Source organism: Gasterosteus aculeatus, chromosome 8 (genome assembly GCF_964276395.1).
Source record: "Gasterosteus aculeatus chromosome 8, fGasAcu3.hap1.1, whole genome shotgun sequence".
Taxonomy (NCBI): Eukaryota; Metazoa; Chordata; class Actinopteri; order Perciformes; family Gasterosteidae; genus Gasterosteus; species Gasterosteus aculeatus.
In genome coordinates, this window is record NC_135695.1 from 3,179,245 (window position 1) to 3,199,079 (window position 19,835).

At 41.0% G+C, this 19,835-nt stretch overlaps 2 protein-coding genes across 3 annotated transcripts; both read right to left on the reverse strand.

Annotated features, from left to right (window-relative positions):
- Positions 1 to 816: 816 nt before the first annotated feature.
- LOC144383040 (uncharacterized) lies at positions 817 to 6,038 on the reverse strand. Of its 2 annotated transcripts, XM_078108021.1 has the most exons (14): positions 5,958 to 6,038; positions 4,080 to 5,571; positions 3,784 to 3,929; positions 3,514 to 3,611; positions 3,315 to 3,418; positions 3,130 to 3,254; positions 2,682 to 2,735; positions 2,517 to 2,579; positions 2,184 to 2,267; positions 1,997 to 2,088; positions 1,841 to 1,899; positions 1,470 to 1,640; positions 1,319 to 1,362; positions 817 to 1,216 (listed from the first exon to the last, which is right to left on the reverse strand). In XM_078108021.1, the coding sequence occupies exons 2-14, from the start codon at positions 4,255 to 4,257 to the stop codon at positions 1,094 to 1,096; spliced, it is 1,341 nt and encodes a 446-aa protein (XP_077964147.1). In that variant the 5' UTR covers positions 4,258 to 5,571; positions 5,958 to 6,038; the 3' UTR covers positions 817 to 1,093. The 2 variants fall into 2 exon arrangements, with proteins under 2 accessions (XP_077964147.1, XP_077964146.1); XM_078108020.1 differs by having other exon boundaries at positions 3,130 to 3,418.
- Positions 6,039 to 8,214: 2,176 nt separating this feature from the next.
- diras1a (DIRAS family, GTP-binding RAS-like 1a) lies at positions 8,215 to 17,206 on the reverse strand. The gene is made up of 4 exons (XM_040184350.2): positions 16,919 to 17,206; positions 13,103 to 13,287; positions 12,848 to 13,018; positions 8,215 to 12,082 (listed from the first exon to the last, which is right to left on the reverse strand). Exons 2-4 carry the CDS (start codon positions 13,238 to 13,240, stop codon positions 11,792 to 11,794), a joined length of 600 nt encoding a protein of 199 aa, XP_040040284.2. The 5' UTR covers positions 13,241 to 13,287; positions 16,919 to 17,206; the 3' UTR covers positions 8,215 to 11,791.
- Between the last annotated feature and the right edge of the window lie 2,629 nt (positions 17,207 to 19,835).

A 19,835-nucleotide genomic window follows, 5' to 3' on the forward strand; every position in this document is an offset into this window, starting at 1 on the left:
AATGATCTACCCATTATATTTATTGAGAAATATATTGAGGATTCTTACAACTTATGTTGATGTATAACCACATATGTTGCACAACACAACATAATTCAGAACTGAACAGACTGAACAACATAATTATGTACATTTTTTGCCATCACCTGAGCTCACTCTGATGACTTGCACTGAATTGAATCAGCCAGGGATAGATAGTCCACCTCTACATAGTCCATACAAAAGTCCTCCTCCCATTCCGTATGAAAGTGTTTTTTTCTTTTTACTTGGTCCAGCTCCCCCACTCATTTTTATACCCTATCTTACGTTTAAGAGGAAAAAAACGAGCGAAAAATTAGGATGTAACTAACGACTAGCTTGTTAGCTTTGCAGAGCTCAGGGGCGTTGTTTGAACACGCACAGTGACCTAATTGTACGGGGAAAAAAATCAGATGTCATCTGACTGGTTGTCCTGTGTATCAATCAAGTGACGGGATGGCTGATAGACTGACGTCTATTTTTTTTATTCAAAACAACTCAACTTTATTTGTATAGCGTCAGTTCATGACAATGTCACCTCACCTTGTCATGCGATCTACCAATAGTACCTTGGAGATCGACTGGTAGATCGCGATCGACGTATTGAGCACCCCTGCCCTAAGGTTTCTTCCCTTTTTTCCCCTCTTGGAAGGGTTCTCTATTATTTGGGGAGTTTTTCCTGTGCCGATGGAGGGTTTCGGGACAGAGGATGTTGTATGTGTACAGACTGTAAAGCCCTGAGGCAAATTTGTAATTTGCGATTTTGGGCTATACAAAATAAAACGCATTGAAATTGAATTGAATTAAATTTGTGTTTTATTGTTAATCAAGTCAATAAATCATGGGGCATCAACTGGGAAAACCCAATTACACAATATCAACAAAAAGCATTGTTTGGAAAAATATATGTATTTTTTAATGTGCCGGTCACAGCAGCAGATTACAAACAAGTTACAGAGAATAGTGCAAACAATGTATCATACACAATTACTAACCTAAGTCTGGGATTTTAATCCAATCCACATTCATGAATAAAACCACTTTGAAATACGTGCATCAAAGTACTAGCAGACCTTCACGCACATCCCGACTCTTGATGACATCCGAGTATCATAACAGCGACAGTGACACCAAAACACAAGAATCCGACGATGAAGATGACTGAGACAGCGATGACAATCCCTTCAACGAGCTTCTTCTGGGAAAAAAAGAAAAGAACCCGCATGTTGACTGGGATGCATGACTTGCTATTGTAAACAGTCAATGCAGCTTGATATATTGTCATGTGACAGGCGCTCACTTGTTTTCCTATTTGCCTGCCCCTCTCACGGTTTGGTGGACACCCTGTAACAGAGACATAGTGAAAGATGTTTTCATAAGACTGCATGTTGTATTCAATGTGTATCTCTGCTAAGGTTCCCACAGTACGTAAGTTGGTATGTGTGATTCACCTGTTTTCCTTCTACTCAGCATCGCTTTCTTTTGAGTGCTGCTTAGGAAAACCCACATTTCAAACAGCAGTAGTAACACTGTGAAAGCTACCATCACTTTCAGAATCCGAGAGTCCGTCCAGGTCCCTTTGTGTTTGTCAACCTCCAAAATTCCAACAAAGATGACAGCAGCTGTGTGTAAAACATATTTGGGAAACAATCAGCGCGATAACAAGGCGGCGGCAGCTCAGAGATGATGCAGCCATGATTAATGAGAAGGCAAATGAGCAGATTTCCTAAAATGTCAAACTTCACAATAAACAAGTCTTCCCCCAGACATTAATTCAGTGGAGTCCACGAGTTATATAAGAAAAGCAGGTGAATCTCCTCACTTGTGAAGGTCTGGTGGATGAATGAAGACACTTTGACAATGAGGTTACTGATCTCCTTTCTTGAGCAGAGCAAAAGAGGAACAATAACCGTTGTTGCAGTTGAATTTTAGGTCAAACATTCAGGCATAAGAAGTAAGAAGAGGAAGTTATTCTCACAGTTCATGGCGGGGTCCAATTGGCAGACAGACGATCACCAGCTCTATGAAATTAATCACTATCGTCACAGACACAAGAGCCACGAGAGAGACCTAAACGCGCCCAAACAGACGCAAACACACAGTAAATACAACCTCACACAACTTAGGATGTAGAGCGATATTTTACACCTCTTATCATATCTTACTTTGATAGGATTGGCCAGACAAAACAAGGCCAGAGCGGATGTTTCAACAACCCCACACAGCACCACGAAGAATGTCTGAGACACCTGCACAAGAAACATGTGTAACATTCAGAGGGCGTGCTAATTTGCAATGCTATTATAAATACAAATACAAAATGTAAAAACAACGAGGAGTATTTGCAAATGACTGAAACTAAGTAGATGGAAGGAACCATTAAAGTGTCATTTGGGTTGGCATTCTGAAAGAGTAATTTGACGCCCTGTCTTTGTAATGACCTCTCTCTGTGTGAGATGACAGGTACTGAAAACAACACGACCCCCCCAGTGCCGTACCTTATTTAGATGACGAGAAAAGGGGCCGTCGGAGAGGGCAGTAAGAAATATATTTGACAGTTCCTGATGGGAGATAAAGAGAATTATACTTTTCATTATGCTCAAACCTTTATCTTGTAATTGTAGGGCTGTTCACTGACTGACATGACTTCATGAATAGCATACCATTTTAAGTACCCCCAAGAAAAGGACAACATTCATCTTCACAGTGCCTGCTTTCTGGAGACAAATCAAGAGAAACAGCCTTGTAAGTAAAAGGTTGATGTATAAAAATGCCAGTGTGTCGCATTTTGAAAGGGAATCTTAGCAGGAAGGGTAATATAATATTTATATATTCAGTATTGCATGACCAACTGAAACTACGATGTGACAGGATTTTAAAACTTCAAAAAGTTGTACCGCCGCCCACTGTCTGAATTTGGTCCTGGTGAGGCCTTTGAGGCGAATGGCATGGCCGCGGTTTTGCACTTTGGCGGCGAACGTTACCACTGTCTCGGAAAGTCATAATTGAGCAGCGGGGTACTTTTCAGCCTTCCACCACACCGCCAGATTCCACAAAATGCCACATACTGTTCTTTGAATGCGGGTATCTGCACAACGTTGTGGTGCTTACCTCCAATAGGCTGGAAATATTTTCCGCCTGCTGAGTGGCCGTGCTTGTAGTAATTGGTTTAGTACTTGTACTGGTACCTGGATGAAGACTTGTAGTAGTACTTGTAGCAGTACTTGTACTAGTACCTGGTTGAGTACTTGAAGGAGCACTTGTAGCAGTACTTGGTGGAGCACTTGTAGCAGTACTTGGTTGAGTACTTGGTAGGGTACTTGGTATTGGGGTAGTGGGTGGAATAAGAATTGTATCCACTTTTGTCCAGAATGTCATAAAATTCTCAACAAATGTGGCTCTGAAAAATATTAAACAGAAACATGATGTTGACAAACGATGTTGCTTTGCATTAAACACACTGACCTTTGGAGGGCAGTAAAAAGATCCAAATACCTGAAAGTTGTACGGACGCCTTCGTCCTGCGGTGCCGTCCAGTTGACACAAATCTGAGTCTTTCCTCTTTTATTCTTGTGACTGACAGCCGAGTCCCCCTGAGGAGAAAAAAAAAAAGTAAAGCAAGCTTATTAAGGCTTTGACTTTAAATGTACCCTCCAATTCAATCAGTTAAATAAGTTGATGGGAAATATTAAACCAATGTAATATTTGTGAACTGTGATGATGCCAATCAAACTGTGATGATGCCAAAATGGAACGATTACTTACTCCTGAACCACTACATGTCAAGAGTTGATCTAATCCAGAATCAAGCAAGGTGAATTTTCCAAGAGGTGGGCCTCCTTCTTTGCTCGTGTACAGAGCCTTCAACATAAATCCAATGAAATCTTTGCCTGGCTGGCTGCTGAGACAGACTGCAGAACGGTGTGAAGATTCATTGGGGAGGAGGTGCAGGGAAAGAAAAGGAAGACAGCGTTAGAAGTGAGGTACTTAGGGAATGACCACCACAAATATTGATGGTGATGAACAACTCTCCAGGAAGACGGATCCAATGGTCTCCATACCTGTGATCGGGTCTCTAACGTGTCCTTGTTGGTAAGAAACCTCATAGGGAGGCTTCGAGGTCTGAGGAGCGGCACCGTGCAGAGGTAACATACTTCCACACGCCTCTGGGAAGTAACCGCTCATATACCCGTAAACCATTGAGATGATGTTAAGGCCAATCAGAAAAAATGTCGACATCAGTAAAACAAAATGACTTCTTCATAACCATCCGCTGCGGATTACTAATCCTGACCTGTAACACCGTCACTGTGACATTCAGCTGATGCATCGGCAAGTTTCCTTCCACATACTCCAACTTTTGAACAAGGCAGAAGGAAAATGACCAACTAACAATTGCACACTATTCTGTAAATAAGCCTTTAAACTAACCCGCAGGTTAAAGTCAGCTCATATCATCTGGAAAATGGAAATGATAACTAAATTCGGCCTAAAAGTGACACATTTTCAGAGAGCTCTCCCACGGTTTGATTTATATTCAAAACGGATTTACATAATTTTAAGTCCCCGTGGGAATTATTTAAACAGCGATAATAACAACTCTTACCTTAAAGTATTTGTATAACATCTTCCTGAAACATATGTTTCAGTAGAAATGTCACTCTACAGTCTTACACCCCTTTGCCCCTTTTGGCTGTTAAAGTCTCTTGGAGGGAGAAAAGGAAGAAAGCTCTGAGATGGATCCTCCTTCCTTCCTTGACAGCTAAGCGCAGTCTGAGCTCGAGAGCTCCTCTGAAGTAGGAAGTTATAGAGAAGAATCAGCCAATCCCACACACGCACGCACACGCACACACATACACACAGCTGAATGATTAACGAAGTACTGTTTTCCTTTATCTGACCTGTGTCGCAGGCTGTTTTCAAAGTGTGTTGGTTACCCAGGGAACGTGCACTCTGCAGTCTGTCTGTCTGTCTGTCTGATGTTTTCCGATTGAGGCGCCATGCCTCCTCTAGAGGGCCCGTTTACTAAACAGTGAGCAGGTCTGATTTCTTTCTTCAACGGCTGCATAATACATATATTCTTTTTCCTTTTTATGTACATAAGATATTTTTCTGCTTTTTTCAAAATATGTTTATGTCATATGTAAACATAGTTAAACACAACAAGATTAAAGGTAAATAGTGTTTATATATATATATATATATATATATTATACATATGTATATATATATATATATATATATATATATATATATATATATATGTATATATATATATGTCTTTGTGTACATCTAAATATTAGTGTGTCTGTGTGTAGATCTAAATGTTAGTGTGTCTGTGTGTACATCTACATGTTAGTGTGTCTGTGTGTACATCTAAATATTAGTGTGTTCAACTACGTGTTAGTTTGTCTCTGAGTACATCTGTGTGTGTGTGTGTGTGTGTGTGTGTGTGTGTGTGTGTGTTGTGCGTATATCTGAATCATGTGTAGATCTGGAGCTGCTCCTGAGGGGTCGACTCTCAGCGCGTCCTGATGGCGTCCTGTTTGCGTCCTGGTGGTGTGCGGAGACAAGGAGAAGAGACGTGAGGAGGATCATCCGGATGTGAGACAACATTCATAGATCCAATTATTTTAATCTGATGCACCTTCATTTAGTTATTTCATGTTTTAATGTGTGTAAGTCTACATTATATATTTGTGGTAATTATGTAGGCCTACATGTATTATGCCCCGTGCCGACACACACTTAGTCTGTTGTGTGTTAATGACACTAGCAACATATATGCATTTTTTACAACTACACCGGATGATCTTCAGAGCTGGATGTGCACACTCTTTGTTCCTCCACACGGCCGCTCCGACCGTCATTCTTCTGTAGCATGAACACTAAACCTAACAAACTTAAAGCTAAACTTGTAATTGACCGACTTATTCTACCGTCACACGTTCTTAATCACAGGTGCGCTCACCGGGCGCCGCCATCCTCTCCTCCGTCGTTCCTCGTCTCCTCCTTGTCCCGCCTCCTCCGCTCCCTCCGCTCTCCCCATTCGCCAGCGCAACAACTTTCCAGTCATCTGATTGGCAGGACCTGTGGCCGAGTTCTGTGGCGCTAGTGGGTGTGGAACTTGAGATTGATGTCCCAAAGTAATCGCAGGGGCTGCCTATAAATACATATGTCCACACTCTGGGTGCACCCCTACACATGCAAACAAGAGTTGACTTTAATGACAGGGATCCAGAAATTACAAGACGGGCTTACAATATTCAAGGTAGAACATTCAAGGACACGACAAAAGCCAACAGACACACAGGGCTTGAATATACTGGGAAGGTGCAAGTGATTGCACACAGGTGGAAAGAATCATGGACACGGCAGACAATCACAGGATGACAGGACGAGGCAGGAAGTGAAGTTACCCAGGGACACGAGAGGCAGGAAACTACAAAATAAAACAGGAAACAAACCACAAACCGTCACATATGTATTAGGAAACCTTACATTGGGTACAAACTTGGGTCAGGAAAAACTCAATCTGTGACAGTTACAAATTTGCGTCAATCTAGTCTCATCGCGTCTATGCTTATGAGACGAACGCAAAATGAATGGCCACATTTTTGTTTATTTTTATTAATCAAGTTGAGCACCCCCATGGTTTCCTGCGGAAAAGCAATTCGAAGGGAGAAAATCCTGTGGTGGCCTGTGGTCAAACAGGTCCAGCAATTTATCCCAATTATGTTCTTCTTCATACATTCACAGATCACTGGATCCTTTGCACCACAGACCCAATATAGTGATGTTGCCCATCAAATTAAACAAGTATATATAAGTAGGGATGTCAATAGACACCCCCTTTTGGGGTCAGGGTCAACTGTAAACCGTCTATAAATAATATTAATATTGTATTTAAAAACTTAAAAAAGAGGTGCTGCTTATCTAGAGAAAAAGTAAATGATCACACACCAGTTCATGAATACAAATGTGAACTGCATAATCAACTACATGACTGTAAAGGAGAACGAGAAGTAGATTGAGAGAGTATTAGAATATTATATATTTTCCAAGATAAACATCAAACACACCAAACCAAAATATCAGAAAAAAAGCTGCTAAAACAAACAACTAATCAGTTTTCAACTCTCTTGTCAAACGATTGGGAACTTTGTCGCTGGTGTGGAAGCAGCTACTGAAAAACAACTCCTATGAATTGAATTAAAGTAGGAATGCAGAAAGCATTAGTGATACATTAAACTATTTTTATATACGTGTTGACATTTAGTTTTTTGTTTTTCACAAAGTGCATCCTCATTTTTGCTAAAATATTCAAATTACTCCTCAAGCAAGTCACATTTTTATACATTTATTATATTATTGATGCACTACTGTGTTAACATCACAGCTGGTAAATTTGGAGCCGCTCTTATTATTTTGTATTCATTGTATGATGGGTAGGGAATTTGCCCCCTTGGATTTTATTTTATTTTGTTTTGTATTTTCTTTAATACAGATCAGGAATCAGGAAAGTAATACAGATCAAGTAATACAAGCGGGTTTATTCTTATTCATGATGTATGTGTACAGGAGCACCACACAACAGGGTTTCTAAGCATCCTGGAAAACACATTAAATATTTTCCAATCATCGACAACACCTGGTCAATGAATGTATAATTGAAATGAAATGTCCTTTTCAGCACAGGATGATATAAAGATGTGTATCAGAGCTCCCCAAAACAGAAACAGCTTCATGTGAAAGGAACTAAGTTATATTCGGGATCGTATTAACATTGAAATGGTAGTTAATGGATGATGAGAGAATTCTGTTTTTCAGGGCCTCTTCTTGTGTTTCAGGCTCCTTACACCCACCAGTGATGTGACACTATGAGCAGTAACAGCACACTGCTGCCACCAGGTGGCAGAAGAAGTCTTTTCCCAGGTATGGGGTGGAATAAACTGCATAACTTCCAATGATGGGAACAGGATTACGAGGTTATTTTAGGAGAGTGGCGATTTGATTGGTTTAACATTGACTCGGTAGAAGAAGCATTGCAGGAGGGAAACGAATTTCTGTTTGATTCTTTCTTTTTCTCAAAATGTATGAAGGATGTGATTAGCAGGTCAGCCTGTTTGGTCTGGACCAGAGAAATGATTGCAGTTCATATTTGCTTTTTAAGAAGTAAACACGAGGTCATACAGATGAGTTAGTGATCCGTTTATTTGACAGTTTTTGTGATTGTTATACTGTAACATCAGGACCCACGTTGGGAAATGAAGGTTTATACAGCACAATATGTTGACTTCTTGTTGGCTTTTTCCCAGGAGGGATGATTTTAATTACATCGAGTAAAATAATCTATGCCAATGACATTTTTGTTCCATAAAACCTTTAGGATGTCAACAAAATTCATAATGCATTCGTGTTATTCTTGTAATCACCAAGGTTTGCAGAGACTTAACTGGTTTCGGAGATTTTACGATTTACTGAACTTATATTTAGTTGTATGTGAAATATGTGTGTATAAGATAATGTTAGTATACGCATCAATGTTTTAAAGAAACAACATTTTTCTGTACAATAACGCTGTTTTTATTCATTCACTTTCTTCACGTGAGAGAAGTTTCCTTTTAGCCTCAAAGCAAATGTGAAGTCACAGAACACAGAGCATCAGTGGGACTGCAGACTCAACCAACGTCCTTTCAGTTCGTATAATATATTTGAGGTGGTAAAAAAGATACAAACAACCTTCAGCAATCTCTCTACTGTTTATAAAGGCGCAGTATAAGATTGGGAGGATTTCTACCTCTTAACGGCTCTCATCATGGCGACAGCTAGCGGTGCTAACACTGCAAAGTACAGTAGCGGTGCTGATAGGTCAAACAGTCCGCAGGGCGTGATGCTCCTGCAGTCCACAACCCCGGCCATTAGCCAGCCACCATTCACATGCACATACATGCATTAAAAGCAGGCCTGGGCGCTCCGACTATGTAAACAAAGCACAGAGAAGCATGGATTACAACACGCGGAGGGAGAGTGACTTCATTCTCTTGCTCAGGTAGATATTATTTCACTATACCTTCACAAAGCAAATAGTTTGCTCGTTTAAAAATGCTCTCAATGTAGAACTCAGCACATTTAATGACCATCCAATCACACATTTTATACATGTCGCTGATGTTTTTATGTAGATAAAATATCATTAAATGTGATAAGTTTGTAAGCAGAAACGTTAACAAATTGCATCAATAAATAAATAAACAAAACAATTTTCGTTGAAATGATTTGCCCTCTTTGGTCACCTGACCTTGCTCTGCCTGCACATCTGTTCCCATTAACTCGCTAGAATACAGATTTTACTCATTTAGCACCACAGAATAAATATAAGATCCCAGTTGCTGTAGTTCTCCGATTTCATCCAAACTCGTGAGTTACTTGAGTGATTGCTAAATACTTATTTTAATCCACAAAGTTGATTTGTATAATATTATAAGCCAGCCAGCTGCGACTATGTTGGCTCCACCCAGTCACAGCAGCTGTCCCATTATATCAAATTAATTTGATTGGGAACTGGGTGGCCACTGATTCTGATGGATTTTTGACTGTTTCTGACCATAATTCCTGCTCTGCGTGCGTTGGAGTTCTCTTTCCTATCGCTAATATTTGAATGCAAGGAAAGCAGAGTTAGCAGCAAGCATACAGCCTATTAGAAGATACAATTTTCAAAATAATGCATAACTAACTGTAGAAGAAGGAACCATAAAATGGGATTAGCAGTGACACACTGTAAATAATATAACAGGTGCAGGATGAGCATGTGCTTATCGGCTTGTTGCTGTCTAACTTTAGTTGGTTGCGTTTGTGCTTTGAAAGGTATATAAATGTACTAAACTTTCAAGGAAAGTGGTAGGAAAGGCATTTCTAATATACAGCGGCTGTGCTCATGTTCAGTCCTCTTTCCTGCTAGTTAAAGGAACAGCTCAACATTTAAAAGTCCTCTTGTCTTGTTTTGCAGAAGGGGGACATCAACGCGGAGAGACAACGATCCATAAAGATGACCTACAATGCTACTCAACTTTCTTAGAGTTATGTTTGAGATTGCACTGTGTTGTGCTAGCTAGCTGCTAATATAGCCAACATGTCATGAAGGATTTTCATTTCCACTTGCTTCTAGTCTTTATACTAAGCTACGCTGAACACAACTCTGTCCTTGACACGGAGATTAGAACAGATGTCAAGCTGAAACATTTGACTCTGACAACAATTCCCCAAAAGTTGCTCTGTTATCTTTTTATAATATTTACGTTTTGCACGGTTGTGTTTCCACTGTTGTTTCATCAGCAGCTACTTGTTGATGCTAACGGATGTTATATCTAGTGAGTCTAACTGAGAAGGAAAAAAAATGATACCAGTGCTCCCCTCCTCCACTACGGGGCACCAAACAAACACCATGTGAAGACTACGTGGCAAATATATTAGCCCGCTAACTGGGCTTGCCAAGGAGACATAATAGCATTGAGTCACTCACAACGGGTTTCTTCCACCTGTTGGTGGCCTCGCTTTCTTTTGGTCTGTGTTTGGCCAAAGCATTGCAATTGACCATTTATGAAAGGCAATACCCTCCAATCATAGTAAACAGCTGTAACAAAGCAAAGTTTTAAGTTTTTCTGAAGCTTTCTAAACTCAAAATAACAAGCGTAAAAGTTCAAGAAGTTTATTATCTGCTCTAATTCAAGCTGTTGACGTCAGCATGTCCAGCTGATTAGCTTCTAAGTATAAGAGTTGCCATAATCTTTCGCCATCTTGCGGTTTCAAATAAAAAAACAACTCATTCAGGGCCGGAACATGCAGTTTTGTGGCTTGTCCTGGAGACATTCGGCCAACAATAGCAACTGTGTATTACTCTTAAAATGATCTATAATCCGGCAACCTGCTAACAATGGCTGCTCTTGTAATCCTCTGTTTGAAATCTGGGTAGCATTTTTGCACCTAATGTAGAGCTCTTCTCAAGCGGACAACTCCCAGTGTCAAGTCTGAGTTCGCTTTTGGGAGTTTTTGCACTTGTTTCATCAATGCCCACTGGAAATAGTGTACACAATGGGTTAGACTTGGTTTCTAGGTACACACTATTGTAGTACCAGTTGGCATTTAAAGACTCAGGCACTGGCTGGGTTTGAGTGTCAGCTTTAGCCCAATGCAGAACTTTAACTACATCTCAGCATTCCCTATTAATCCTTGATATTGTATCTGAGCTGCTGAAGCACATCAGAGCTTGACTATGATCATAAAAATGTACTGTCTACACTTTTTGAAACACTTCATTTTGTTTTGCAACTGCTATACAAAAATGAAGTTGCATCTAATGAATCATTTTCCTCTATAAATACAAGTTACATTCAGGGCTTGGCCCAAGATTCACAATAAAATCGGTGGAGTATTCCCCAATTATAATAGTATGGAAATCGTTGGAGGTGGTAGCCATTAGATGTGTCTATATGTATATATGTTTGTATATATTTATTTGTATTTATAAGTATTTTGGGGACATGAACACAATCCAGTTCAGGGCCTGTAGGAGATCCAGGGCTCTGGTATAAACACTTGTTTTCATTATCAGTGTAGTCATTTTGTTCCTCAGGGCTTTAGCCTTCAGATGGATGGTGAAGGAGCTGTCCGCAAAGATGGGAGAGGGAGTCTCTATGGGAGCTCGTCAGCAGACTCCCTCTCCTGCCTCCTCTGCTGGATCCACGTATCCACAGCAAATCTGCAGCCGCCCGTTCTACATGATGCTGCACTTCCCTTTCAACTTTTCGGCTCGTTTCTGTTTTCCCGAGCGCTTGCCGTCAATGCTTAGGCTCATGTCCCTCTTCTTCTCCAGGGACAGCAGCTCCTGAAACAGTTCCTTAACGTTGGAGTTCGTCTTGGCCGATGTCTCCATGAAGGCACACTTCCAGGTGGCGGCCTGAGCCTCGGCGTCCTTCCTCTCCACCTCACGCTGAGCCGTCTCGTCACTTTTATTACCCACAAGCATTATGGGAATTGAGTCCACTGTACCTTTGATGGCCAGGACCTGAAGGGGATATGGGACCGAGTCAGCACAACCTATTTAGAGAACATTCAAGATGCAGCTCTAAAGCTTTTTAAATTTCATCTGTAGTCACATCCAGTAGTAAAGTAATTATTTTCCCAGTCATGGTTGTCATGACAAAAATGATGAAAACATTAGTGCAACGGATTTGTAGCCTATTTATAGATTATATAAATCGAAATAACTAAGTTAATTAAATTACTTTTTGATTTGAGTGAATTTTTCTGGAAGAGATATCAGACAATTGAAAACTGTACTTTTACAGGATATATAATAATAATAATAATAATAATAATGTATCAATTATTTTTTTGTAGCTCTCAAAAAACAAACCGCAAACAGTTTAAACCGCAAACAGAATCAAGCCCACCATTGCCCTTATCAAAACAACATAGAGGGACTTTGGCAGACATCCTTCTCATTGAATTAACATTAGTTGACGTCAGCTGATAAAATCTCAACATTATGAGGATTAACCTCTTCATCCTTAGATCGTAGAGCCATTGTAATAATTGGGTCCAGAGGTTGAAGAGAAGGGACTAAGCCTACGCTTTTAAAGCATTTATGGAAGCTGTTTTTGGACTTCTGATTTAAATTGCCGTTTCTGATAAGGATGCACCACAAATTACCTTGGTTACACTCCAACTCTTGCTAAAACCAGCAGTTACAACATAGTTATACTTTCATTAAATAAACCTGATGGTGAAAAAGACCCCACAGTAATTGTAACTGTTATTGGACCCTGACCTGCTGGTAAATGGGTTTCAGCTCTTCTAGTGATTGGCGGCTGGTGATGGAGAAGACCAGAATGAAGGCATGGCCCTTGGAGATGGAAAGGCGCTGCATGGCTGGAAACTGGTGACTTCCAGTTGTGTCGGTGATTTGCAGCGTGCAAACGCTCTTGTCACAGCTGATCACCTGCAGAGAGAAGAGGTGCTGTTCAAAACCCAACAAGTCTCTATCACCAGAGTTAAATGACACAAACAGGTTTTCACGTCTTACCTGTCTGTATGTGTCCTCCACAGTGGGGATGTAGGTGTCTCTGAAGGTGCCTTTGACAAACCGGAGGACCAGGGAACTCTTCCCCACCCCGCCGGCCCCAAACACCACCACCCGGTAGTCGTTGCTCTGCTCAGGCATTCTGGGACTGTGAGTCTGCCTGCTGCTCTAGATAGCTGACCTGTATGCTGAGAAGGAGATGGAAAGACACAGTTCAATCGTTGCAGAAATTAAGGAGGAACCTGGAAGGGTTAATTAAAACACACATAATTTGATGTTTTAGTTCAATGTATAAATAATACGTGTTATGTCCTGAATTTTAGGTTGATTTAGATTCTTTTCAGAAATGTCTGTGGATTTTTCCGAGATGAACTCGCCATTTGTGGGAATGGACAGTAACAGAAAATAGAAAATAGAAAATCTGGTGATAAGCAGAGGTAAAAGGGAAAGCGGGAAATGAGCATAAACTCCACTTATACTTATACAGAGCGAGGCAGGAACAGACTAACGATGTGAATGTAATTAGTCTGAGTGCCATCAGCGCTAACTGGTAAATGAAAACCACTCCGGTGGTTTTATACTGGGAGACTCCTTCAGCTGGACGGCCAACCTGCTTCAAGTGCAGATGATCTCCATGTGATTTAGGAGCTTAGATGGATAAGTCAGCTACTCATTACATACCCTGTCAGCCAGTTGTTTGGTTAAAAAATGTATGATTATGGTTAGTAGACTGGCATTTTTTTTGCAGCTAAACGAGCTAACTCAGTTCAATTTAGCCCCAAAAAACAGTTTGGTGAAGGTATAACTAAATACAAACTAGCTTGTGGTAGCTTTGGTAGATGGTTTTAGCAATTGTTCCAGGTTATCAAGCTAACTGGTTAAACGTATTGAACTGTTACATTTATTGATTATGGCTGCTAGCTAAGCCTGCCGATCGTACAAAACCACACTTAGCCGAAGCAGAGCTGTGTGTTTGGATTTCTGCTGCTAAAACTCAAGAATGTGGCTGAGGTCTTTTTATTTTATATATTTATACACGTTTATATATTTATACATGTTTATTAACGGTTCAATTAAGCTGGCTTTTTTCAGGTTGGCTCAATTGAGCAGTTAAATCACTTTTTACACTGTAGTGACCTGCTCATAAACCTATTCTGTATTAAGCTGAAGTAGCAAGCGAGAAAACTGAAATGTGTGAAACATGTAGTAGACGGCCCTACTGTATATGAACTTGCGTCATTTGGATGTAACAGACATAGAGTGATGAATAAATGCTGCTACACAAACTTGTTTTGTCTTGCAGCTGCATCTCTGTGACATTTAAATCTTCAGCGATCGCAAACACCTCAACATCTGGTGAGCGCCTCGCCCCCTCTGAACTCTCACAGCTCGTCACAGAAAAAGGATTACAAAAGACTGAGCAAAGGGCCTTGGGGAGTTTCCCAGCATGCCGAGCTGTATTCCCCATGGATCAATGACAAGCATCGATTAGAGCTTTGCATCTCCTTGAAGAAGAGAGCTGATCCAAGGAGGAGGAAAGACTACTGAGGTGGATTCAACGTGACAGTGTGAGTATTGTTATTATTCCATGCTGATTTATTCAGATACTCCGAAGTATAAACCAGATCTCATAATAATCAATAATTGTGATTTCTCTGTAATAAATCTCTGATACACTCCATTATCTACTCCCACTCGCAGTTGACAGCCTCCCGCAGCTCAAAATTGTAGGCTGGACAACAGGAGATACCATAACACCACCCGGTTCTTTCCACACACTACTTCACCTTTCACAAAGCAGACTCTTGATCTGCACACCTGTTCCTCTCTGCGTGTATCTACTACTACCAAATTCTTACTTACATGAATTACTGGTGCAAAAAAACTCAGATATATTAAAGAATACACAAATAAAAAAGAAAGAAAGAAAAAACTTAATTACAGGGTCAGGTTCAATGGATTGCTGCATTGGTCGGACAGGAAAAATGACATAACTGAAGCATTACGGTACTAGTTTGCTAATACAGAGCATGGCTGTGATGCACATATATCTCAAATGCTCCTTGGAATCTTTAATACATTTGAAATACAATTCAATTGGTTGAAATACGACCCCCCCCCCCCCCCTCTGTGTCTCTGTGTACTTGTCCAGCAGAATTTAAAAAGCCCTTTTGAACTGTTTTTCTTGCATTTGAATTCAAATCAGCAGCTGCTGTTCACAGATGAAAGTCTCAGTTAGAGCACTAACATCAGCAGTCATTATCTCAACCACACATTTAGACCAGTGAGTAACCAGCCGCTCGTTAATCAATCACTCTCAAACACACACACGCACGCACGCACACACATACATACACGCACACACACACACACACACACACACACACACACACACACACACACACACACACACACACACACCTGTCTCCTGATAGCATCCATTGTATTTCTGGATGTTACCATGGGAGCATCTGAATGTTTTGAATGTGCGTGTGAGTTGTCTGGTTGCCGTGGTGACGCTGCTCGGAGGAGAGAGAGACAGAAAGTAGAGATTTATACACTGGCAGAGAAGTGCAAACATGTCATCATCGGCAGGGCCGTTGTCATGGTAACCCGCCTGCCCACATCATCTGGCGTCACTTCCTGTGCGGAGGCGGGTGGCAGGGAAAACACCACTGACTCAACCAGGGGCATCAAAAACAGAACAAAACTGTGAGATTATTATCATTACATTGTTAATTTACGTTGGGAATCTGCTGATGTCCGTCGGCCTCATTCTTGATTAGGAAAGAAACACTTATAAGGGAAGGTAGTAATAATAACATAGTAATCAGCTGACACATATAATCCCGTAGCCCCAGTCACGACCGTAATGTCCAGTGAAAGTGAGCTGCCGGACGAATTGACATCCTCAATCCCAGGTCCCAAACAGCACATGGGAGAACATGAGAACATGGGAGTTTATTTTGTCATCTGGTTTTATGGGTTTTTAAGTGTTATCAGTGGAACTTGTAGTATCAGTCATATGTTTCGGTTTTAAATTGTGGATAGTAAAATGATAATACCAGTAATTAGTTTAAAACACAAAGATTGAGCGGAAACTACACAATATATTCTGTGATCACATTTTATACTATAATATTTACATTGCTTTGAGTAGTCAAGTATATTACTAAATGAATCCAACAAATATCCAATAACATAAACTAATTAGCCATTTTGCTGCATGATGGATTATTTGAGTTTTTTCATGCTTCATCTGGGCTTCATGTTATCTGGACTTGTGTAATATTATTGGAGTATCATTACTTTTCTAGCCTACTTTTTGCATTAATCAATTATTTGACTCTGAGTTCCATCACTCAAAAATATTAAATCTGTCATCACCGCTCATAATGCTATCAGACATATCATCACTGCTTATAATACCCTCTAACACATCAAATCTATCTTCATATCGTCAGTTCATCATCTTCGCAATATTCCCGCATATCTACATCTGTGTGGATATTTGCACTTCTCTGCTAACAACGCAAACACGACATGTTTGTACGCTACAACGCGCACACACGCGCACGCACAAACAGCTGACCCGCTGCTTTGTTCTCCGTTTCAATCAGCAGCTCATTATCCCCTCGCGTCACGGTGATCAGTCTGACTCCCGTTCCAAGTGAAGATGGCTGGAACGGGCGCAGGGCCGGGCACGCGCAGCCGAGAGTTTGGATGAACGTGCGCGCGCGCACACACACACACACACACACACACACACACACACACACACACACACACACACACACACAAAGAGAAACTAATACTGACCCGCACACAGTGATGGCTGCTGTCAGTCCGCTCCCTGCTGTCGGTGTAGGGTCCGTAGAGTCTGCGGACTCGCCGTGTCTCCTCAGGCGGGTGCTCGGTGTCTGTGCGCGGGGTCTGGTCTACTCCGGAGCGGCTGTGAGCATCCCGAACCCTCCGCTCTCTGACTCACAGCATCATCTTCGTCATCGTCGTCATCATCAGACCCGCTGCTCATCAAGACACATCAGTCCTCCCTCCATCGCTACCAACTCCTTCCTCCGCATCTCCGGCAAAAAGAAGGAAACAAGGAGGTCGTTTGAGTTTTCCCGTTTGATTATCAGAATAAAAGCACCAGATTGCTCCACTTAAGGGTACGCAAATTGTCAAAAACATTGATTTCCCCCACGGCATCCAAATAGTTAGAAGAAGCGATCTTAAAAACGTAAGATCAAATATAAAAATGTAGCCAATTAGAAGAACGAGTCTTTTTATGGTTCTACAATGTTTTTATGTCATGTGATAGTTAACTATCACATGACATAAAAACATGTACAACTTCATATTTGAAGTCAGGCGAATATTCCGGTTAAATATAGGTCTCGCTGAATTAACTAGATATAATAAGGAAAAAGAAAAAAAAAACGCTTTTATTTGAAAGGCCTTAACTGTGCCGCGGAAGTCTTATTTCCAGCCCGCACCTTGACACCTTCACATCGTCGTCGTCCTTCAAAGTAAAAATACATTTTCCCTCCACCTCCATTAACGTCACTCCTGCGTCATTGACAGAAAGCATTATGAAACAATCAGTCCCATAAGATTACACTATTCAAATATGCACTGTAATAACGACAATGCTTGGTTTAAGCTCAAGAAATACATTATAATGTTTGAAAGTATTAAAGATCTTGATTGTTTTTAATTATTATGACATTAAAGAAAAATATGATTTTGTCTTGTATGTTACTGTGTTACATCAGATCCCTATAAAGAACTGAAGATAATTTATTACTTCTGAAATATTACAGAAGTAATGTGTAAAACAAAGAGAAAATAATGACATTATATATTTTCCTTCTTGATATCTGTGACACTAACAAAAATACACTAACCAAGCCGGAAAAGCTGTTTTGGAAGAAGTACAAATACTTTGCCAGTGTAATATCTGTGTGCAGGCCCAGACCTTTTTAATCGGCCCACTCTGCCGCGTTGACTGGCTGAGATGGAAACAAGGTGCAGTGAGTTGCCAATCTTGACTCATATCATGGCAATGAAAGTATTCCACTACAAGTTAAAGTCCTGCATTGAAGAGCATGAATGTATCATCAATGAAATGAAACTATAGAGCGATTTATAGTGCAGTAAAATGTTCATAATTCCTATGTTGCATTTCACTGTTAGTGGTGATCGATAAGTGATTGGTTATTGTCAACGTGTCACGACATCAGGGGAAACTTTAGATGGTTCTGTAAGTTTAATTTTGAAGGGACAGTGGGACCAATCAGAAGATCTGTGGCTTCCTCTAGTGGACAGTGTGAGTAAAATAAAAATATATATAAATAAATAAATGAAAGAATCTATGTATATATGTGTATATACATATATACATTACAGTTTACTTCAATGAGCCTTCACATATGTCCAGCTTCCCGCATTTCGCAACGTATGTTTGTCTTATCATATATTTGTATTATTTGTTTCCAACAATACGGTGTTACTTTTATTACAAGTACTTACCGTACCTTTTTTCTTTAAATATTGTCACACTCAAAATTGTAATCCTGGCCAAACAACGAGTTTTGAGCAATACCGTACCTAAATGGTAGCTTAACATTAGCCCCGAGGGACGGGGGCCTTCCAGCATAATTCATTGTCCCAGTAAGATACTTTTTATAGTTCTCCCGCGGGACTTCAACTCTGCAACAACGGAGAACCCTGGAGGGGGATCTGAACCTCAGGGGGTACTTTGGTATGGGACTTTGCATGAATCGTCCGTAGCAAACATCATATTTCGGCACGGCTGAGTTATTAGCATACTCGGTATCAGAAGGTCGTATCTCCAGATCGTTAAATAAAGGGTGAACAGAGCCGACAACGGATCAGCACCTGGTGCCAAGCCGTGCACACGGCTTGGCACATTGAATCCAGCGAGTCATGTTGAAAACCCTTATTGGAGAGTTCCAGCTCGAAACACTGTCTCTTACTGCTTCTGCGGCAACTTGAGAACCCTCTGGGATATGGGAGTATGGGATACATTTCAGGCTCGGTCAGCCAGATGTCCCCAGAAGCTGCAGGCCGAGACCAGAAGGGTCGTGCCTTTAGAGGTCACTGAGGGAAGATCCAGGGTGAGTGGGAATTTGGAGGGAGAGAAGGGCCTTCAGTTGGCTTCAAGGAGGTTCTGGTAGTCTTTTAGAAGCAGGGCCTGGCTCACAATGAACATGAGAGTGTGCTCTGGGTACACTGCTGCGCGTCATTCCAGTGTGCTGGCAAAGGACGCTCTCATGGTCAAACCCCAAATCATGGAAAAGCTATGTGGATTCCATCATGGAACAGTTGACCGGGTGTTCATCTCTTAAGCCTTGTTGGGCTTGTGGGAGTTTGCATGTGGACTTGTAAAAGGCAGTAGGGTCACTGCGTGAGTTTGGGTGGTAAAATGGGAAGCAATCCATTGGAAAACACATTGGATCTCTACCTCTGCATGGGGAGTGATTTGGCCTGTATAGCACAGCTCAACCCCCGGGTCCGAAGGTTGGCATCAGAACGGCATCTAGCTGGAACTGGAAGTACTTCCGAATGGCTAGAGTACACCAAAAATACTTTTTAGTCATTAGGTAGACAAATTTGTTTTGCCACTATTAGTTCTTGCAATTCCTCTGACGCAAGGACACAATATTGTTGAGGCAGGAGACAATCAGCACGGGTGAAAAGCTCCAAAGTGAAT